General features: G+C 45.7%; 1 protein-coding gene and 2 long non-coding RNA genes across 5 annotated transcripts in view; 1 reads left to right on the forward strand and 2 right to left on the reverse strand.

Annotated features, from left to right (window-relative positions):
• The window catches only part of LOC112072182 (uncharacterized), a 2,666-nt gene extending 2,280 nt beyond the window's left edge, over positions 1-386 (forward strand). For 2 of the 3 annotated variants that reach the window (XR_002894268.2, XR_011476129.1), the window contains 3 exons: positions 18-51; positions 189-261; positions 313-386. This is a non-coding gene — a long non-coding RNA (uncharacterized lncRNA). Of the gene's footprint in view, positions 1-17; positions 52-127; positions 157-188; positions 262-312 lie in introns of those variants that run through there. The other variant, XR_011476130.1, reaches the window with a different exon arrangement.
• On the reverse strand, positions 225-713 carry LOC139024766 (uncharacterized). Its single transcript, XR_011476131.1, has 2 exons — positions 632-713; positions 225-351 (listed from the first exon to the last, which is right to left on the reverse strand). It is a non-coding gene; the product is annotated as an uncharacterized lncRNA (long non-coding RNA).
• Positions 714-1,043: 330 nt separating this feature from the next.
• On the reverse strand, positions 1,044-6,618 carry LOC112072180 (ras-related protein Rab-10-like). The gene is made up of 3 exons (XM_024139603.2): positions 6,513-6,618; positions 2,639-2,739; positions 1,044-1,394 (listed from the first exon to the last, which is right to left on the reverse strand). Exons 1-3 carry the CDS (start codon positions 6,613-6,615, stop codon positions 1,308-1,310), a joined length of 291 nt encoding a protein of 96 aa, XP_023995371.1. The 5' UTR covers positions 6,616-6,618; the 3' UTR covers positions 1,044-1,307.
• Between the last annotated feature and the right edge of the window lie 351 nt (positions 6,619-6,969).

Consider the following 6,969-nt stretch of genomic DNA (forward strand, 5'->3'; position numbering starts at 1 on the left):
CCCAAAGAGGAGAAAAGGTGAGGGGACCAGGCGGCCTCAGCCAAAGGAAAGGTGAGGGGGACCAGGCGGCCTCAGCCAAAGGGAAAAGGTGAAGGGGAACCAGGCGGCCTCAGCCAAAGGAAGGTGAGGGGACCAGGCGGCCTCAGCCAAGGAAAGGTGAGGGGACCAGGCGGCTCAGCCAAAGAAAGGTGAGGGGACAGGCGGCAAGGAAAGGTAGAGGGGACCAGGCGGCCTCAGCCAAAGGAAAGGTGAGGGGACCAGGCGGCAAGGAAAGGTGAGGGGACCAGCGGCAAGGAAAGGTGAGGGACGCAGGCGGCCTCAGCCAAAGGAAAGGTGAGGGGACCAGGCGGCCTCAGCCAAAGGAAAAGGTGAGGGGACCAAGGCGGCCTCAGCAAAGGAAAGGTGAGGGGACCAGGCGGCAGGAAAGGGTGAGGGGACCAGGCGGCAAGGAAAGGTGAGGGGACCAGGGCTCAGCCAAAGGAAAGGTGAGGGGACAGGCGGCCTCAGCAAAGGAAAGGTGAGGGGACCAGGCGGCTCACCAAGGAAAGGTGAGGGGACCAGGCGGCCTCAGCCAAGGAAAGGTGAGGGACCAGGCGGCCTCAGCCAAAGGAAAGGTGAGGGGACCAGGCGCCTCAGCCAAAGGAAAGGTGAGGGGACCAGGCGGCAAGGAAAGGTGAGGGGACCAGGCGGCCTCAGCCAAAGGAAAGGTGAGGGACCAGGCGGCTCAGCCAAAGGAAAGGTGAGGGGACCAGGCGCAAGGAAAGTGAGGGACCAGGCGGTCAAGGCAAGGTGAGGGACCAGGCGGCCTCAGCCAAAGGAAAGGTGAGGGACCAGGCGGCAGAAAGGAAAGGTGAGGACCAGGCGGCCTCAGTCAAAGGAAAGGTGAGGGACCAGGCGGCCTCAGCCAAAGGAAAGGTGAGGGACCAGGCGGCAAGGAAAGGTGAGGGGACCAGGCGGCAAGAAAGTGAGGGACCAGGGCCTCAGCCAAAGGAAAGGTGAGGGGACCAGGCGGCAAAGGAAAGGTGAGGGGAGGGCGTCAAGGAAGGGGGGACCAGGCGCCTCAGCCAAAGGAAAGGTGAGGGACCAGGCGCCTCAGCCAAAGGAAAGGTGAGGGACCAGGCGGCTCAGCCAAAGAAAGGTGAGGGACCAGGCGGCCTCAGCCAAAGAAAGATTAAAAAGTTGACACACTTTCACTCACACAAGAGAATTGATGACAACAGATAGAGGGATGAGTGTTAGAGAGTTAGCTATTAGAGATAAAGAGTGTGCATGTCAGTGTGTGAGGGAGGACAGAGGGCTGTTCTATTCTAACTGCAGCACTTGCTCTTCCATCCTGTGACTCCACTCCCACCGCTGATGTCCACGTTTTCACTGTTGGGCTCTTTGACGGGCGTCTGCAACACACACATTATACATACAAACATTACTTACACCACCATCATCACATATACAGTACCAGTCAAAGGTTTGGACACACCTACCGATTCATTTGGACTATTTTCTACATTGTAGAATAATAGTGAAGACATCAAAGCTACGAAACACAGGGAATCATGTAGTAACCAAAAATGTGTTAAAGAAACAAAATATATTTTAGATTTGAGATTGTTGAAAGTAGCCACCCTTTGCCTAGACAACTTTGCATTCTCTCAACCAGCTTCATGWGGAATGCTTTTCCAACAGTCTTGAAGGGATATTTGACCAAGAAGTAGAGTGATGGAGTGCTGCATCAGATGACCTGGTCTCCACAATCACCTGACCTCAACCCAATTTGGATGGTTTGGGATGAGTTGGACCTCAGAGTGAAGGAAACGCGGCCAACCAAGTGCTCAGCATATGTGGGAACTCCTTACACAGCCTGGAGGTGTGTTGGGTCATTGTCCTGTTAAAAAACAAATGATAGTCCCACTAAGTGCAAACCAGATGGGATGGCGTATCACTGCAGAATGCTGTGGTAGCCATGCTGGTTAAGTGTGCCTTCCCGCTTAAATAAATCACGACAGTGTCACCAGCAAAGCACCATCACACCTCCTCCTCCATGCTTCACTGTTGGAACCACACATGCGGAGATCATCCGTTCACTTACTCTGCGTCTCACAAACACGTCGATTGGAACCAAAAATAGCACATTTGGACCAAAGGACATATTTCCACCGGTCAAATGTCCAATGCTCGTGTTTTTTGGCCCAAGCAAATCTCTTATTATTATTATTGGTGTCCTTTAGTAGTGTTTTCTTTGCAGCAATTCGACCATGAAGGCCTGATTCATGCAGTCTCCTTGAACTCTGTGAAGCATTTATTTGGACTGCAGATCCACAAATTAACTTTTAACAAGGCGCACCTATTCCAGGTGACTAACTCATGAAGCTGGTTGAGAGAATGCCAAGAGTGTGCAAAACTGTCATCAAGGCAAAGGGTGGCTACCTTGAAGAATCGAAAAAATATATTTTGATTTGTTTAACAGTTTGTTGGTTACTACATGATTCCATATGTGTTATTTCATAGTTTTGATGTCGTCACTAATATTCCACAATGTAGAAAAAAGTAAAATAAAGAAAAACCCTGGAATGAGTAGGTGTGTCCAGCCTTTTACTGGTACTGTACATACACACATGCTAGAGATACACACACCACCAACCTTTCTGAGGATGTCTTCTGCTAGCGTGAGGAAAGCCTTCTCGATGCTGATGTTGGCCTTGGCACTCGTCTCAAAAAACCTAATACCATGTTCTTGGCAATCTGTAGAGAGAGCGAAGAGGACAGGACTGTTTTAATTACTATAACTCTATTACAAATGTAAGGGAAACAAACATATGCTACATGTTGCAGTAGACCTTCAGAAAAATAGAACAACGCAAAACATATCCTTGACTATCCAGCGAAGCAAACGATGCTAGCCCACTGAATGATGACAAATGACGAATGGGCAATAATTGTGCAGGTTTGCTTCAAATCTAATTTAAAATGAGCCTAATGATGATAGGTTGATTTAATTAGAAAACAGTTATGAGTTGTGTATGCTGTTTATCAGCGTTGCGCTCATGTTAATAATTTGACAGCTCGCCTTGCAGAATGATAACGTTATCTTTTACGTTTTGACAGTTCGCTTGCGGAATGATACATTATCTTTTTGCCGCTTTGCGTTGCGGAATGATAATACTTTAGACGCTCGCTTGGGATGATAACATTTACGTTTTGACAGCTCGCTTGCGGAATGATAATTATCTTTTTGACCCGCTCGCCTTGCGGAATGAACATTATGTTTTGCGCTCGCCTTGCGAATGAATTATCGTTTTGACGCTCGCCTTGCGGAATGATAACATTATCGTTTCGTTGACGCTCGCTTGCGGAATGATAACATTATCTTTTATGTTTTGACAGTTCGCCTTGCGGAATGATAACATTATCTTTTTGACCGCTGCGCTTGCGGAATGATAAATTATCTTTTTGACGCTCGCCTTGCGGATGATAAAATTATTTTTTTGACAGCTCGCTTGCGGAATGATAACATTATCTTTTTGACAGCTCGCCTTGCGGAATGATACATTATGTTTTTGACAGCTCGCCTTGCGGATGATAACATTATCTTTTACGTTTTGACAGTGTCGCCTTGCGGAATGATAATTATCTTTACGTTTGACAGTCGCTTGCGGAATGATAACATTTTTTTACGTTTTGACAGTTCCCTTGCGGGAATGATAACATTATTTTTACGTTTGACAGTTGCCTTGCGGAATGATAACATTATCTTTTTGAAGCTCGCCTTGCGGAATAATAATTATCTTTTACTTTGTAAAAAGAAACTGTTTCAGGACTGTTTATTTACTCTAATTCACTACTAATCTAATTTATTGTAGGGGAAATGATTTACTGTAATTCCACTACTAATCTAATTTATTGTAGGGAATTATTTACTGTAATTCACTACTAATCTAATTTATTGTAGGGGAATTATTTACTGTAATTCCACTACTATTAATTTATTGTAGGGGAATGATTTACTGTAATTCCACTATAATCTAATTTTTTAGGGGAATGATTTACTGTACATTACCTACTCTCTAATTTATTGTAGGGGAAATGATTTACTGTAATTCACTAACTATATCGTAATTATTGTAGGGAAATTATTACTGTAATTTCCACGACTAATCTAATTTATGTAGGGAAATTATTTACTGTAATTCCACTACTATCCTAATTTATTGTAAGGGAAATGAACAGGCTACTTGTTGCAGAAGGCCTTTAGAATAATGCAAAACATATCCTTGACTTTATCCAAGTTGATGAGCGGGAATCAAACGATGCCAGTCGGCCTGCATATCCAGCCAATCAAACGATGCCAGTCGGCCTGCATATCCAGCCAATCAAACGATGCCAGTCGGCCTGCATATCCAGCCAATCAAAACTACACCGAAAACAATTCCACACATAAAAAGAGTTAGCCTATAGACGAGATTAAATGGACAATAATCTGATGAGTGACAAAATTATCAGCTGTCAAATTGTACATGAAGAGATGGGTGCATCTTAGACAGATGCAGAGAAAAGAGCATCACAGTATCAAATCCTCCTTCAAAGTCACATGCAGATAAAACACTGATTTCTATATAGAAATCTGAAAGAGCATTTTCTGCCTTTTTTATAACACGTACCGTTGTCAAATAACTCATAATTCAATAGGTGCAGCTCTATTTCCAAATGTCACTTTTTCCAAGAAGATTCCTGCATTCAGCACAATACCACTCCCRCAGCAGCATTGATTTGGCTACTAAGCAAACATTTGCAAACATAACAAACGTAAAATATGCTATTTCTTTACAGTTGTTCATGCAATGGTGTTTTGTTTAGGCCCATTACATGGGCTTGCTCCTACCTATCTTTCCGATTTGGTCCTGCCGTACATACCTACACGTACGCTACGGTCACAAGACGCAGGCCTCCTAATTGTCCTAGAATTTCTAAGCAAACTGCTGGAGGCAGGGCTTTCTCCTATAGAGCTCCATTTATATGGAATGGTCTGCCTACCCATGTGAGAGACGCACTCGGTCTCAACCTTTAACTCTTTACTGAAGAATCATCTCCTCAGTAGGTCCTATGACTGAGTGTAGTCTGGCCCAGGAGTGTGAAGGTGAACGGAAAGGCTCTGGAGCAAAGAACCGCCCTTGCTGTCTCTGCCTGGCCGGTTCCCCTCTMTCCACTGGGATTCGCTATTACAGGGGCTGAGTCACTGGCTTACTGGTGCTCTTCCATGCCGTCCCTAGAAGGGGTGCGTCACTTGAGTGGGTTGAGTCACTGACGTGGTCTTCCTGTCCGGGTTGGCGCCCCCCCCACCTCGGGTTTGTGGCGTGGGGGAGGTCTTCATGTGCTATACTCGGCTTTGTCTCAGGATAGTAAGTTGGTGATTGAAGATATCCCTCTAGTGGTGCGGGGGCTGTGTTTTGGCAAAGTGGGTGGGGTTATATCCTGCCTGTTTGGCCCTGTCTGGCGGTATCGTCAGACGGTGCCACAGTGTCTCCCGACCCCTCCTGTCTCAGCCTCCAGTAATTATGCTGCCTGCAATAGTTTGTGTCGGGGGGCTAGGGTCAGTCTGTTATATCTGGAGTATTTCTCCTGTCTTATCCGGTGTACTGTGTGAATTTAAGACGGCTCTCTCTAATTCTCTCTCTTTCTCTCGGAAGACTTGAGCCCTAGGACCATGCCTCAGGACTACCTGGCCTGATGACTCCTTGCTGTCCCCAGTCCACCTGGTCGTGCTGCTGCTCCAGTTTCAACTGTTCTGCCTGCGGCTGTGGAACCCTGACCTGTTCACTGGACGTGCTAACTTGTCCCAGACCTGCTGTTTTCAACTCTCTACAGACAGCAGGAGCGGTAGAGATACTCTGAATGATTGGCTATGAAAAGCCAACTGACATTTACTCCTGAGGTGCTGACCTGTTGCACCCTCGACAACCACTGTGATTATTATTATTTGACCCTGCTGGTCATTTATGAACATTTTGGCCATGTTCTGTTATAATCTCCACCCGGCACAGCCAGAGGGGGACTGCCACCCCTCAGAGCTGGTTCCTCTCTAGTTTCTTCCTAGGTTACGGCCTTTCTAAGGAGTTTTTCCTAGCCACCGTGCTTCTTAACCTGCATTGCTTGCTGTTTGGGTTTTAGACTGGGTTTTCTGTACAGCACTTTGAGATATCACTGATTGTAAGAAGGGATTTTAAATACATTTGATTGATAGAATATACAAACATATCATTTAGTATTAAAAAATAACTATATATATTTTATTTAAATATATATATTTCCACAAATATTTCTTCATGCAATGAATCCTAGATAAGTTACTGCACCATTTATTATATAATATCAAGCGTTGGTCTTGCGTTTGCTGCACATTGCAGGTTGATCATGCATCTGATGCTAAAGGCGACGCCTGGCAACGTCTCCTGACAGGCTGAAAGGCGTGTCTACTGTTAAAACACAATGGAGCCTATTGAAATTATAGTTTGTCTTACCTGCTCTCCCTTGGCTTTTTGGTACCACCCTCTTGTCCTCCATGTCACACTTGTTGCCTAGCAGCATTCTCTCCACGTCCTCGTTGGGCATGCTGAAACACATGTTACAGACTAACCTCCAACCCAACACATCACACAACACCCGGCGCGTCGTCGTACAGACTGACCCCAACAGTCTGTACTATGTGTTGGGGTTAGTTAGTCTGTACTAACTAACCAACAGTCTGTACAGACTAACCCCATCATAGTAGCAGACTAACGCACAATCATAGTACAGACTAACCCCATCATAGTACAGACTAACCCCATCATAAGTACAGACTAACCCCATCATAGTACAGGACTAACCCCATCATATAGTACAGACTAACCCCATCATAGTACAGACTAACCCCATCATAAGTACAGACTAACCCATCATAGTACAGACTAACGCCTCCATCATAGTACAGACTCT

Source organism: Salvelinus sp. IW2-2015, unplaced genomic scaffold (assembly GCF_002910315.2).
Source record: "Salvelinus sp. IW2-2015 unplaced genomic scaffold, ASM291031v2 Un_scaffold1850, whole genome shotgun sequence".
NCBI classification, from domain to species: Eukaryota; Metazoa; Chordata; class Actinopteri; order Salmoniformes; family Salmonidae; genus Salvelinus; species Salvelinus sp. IW2-2015.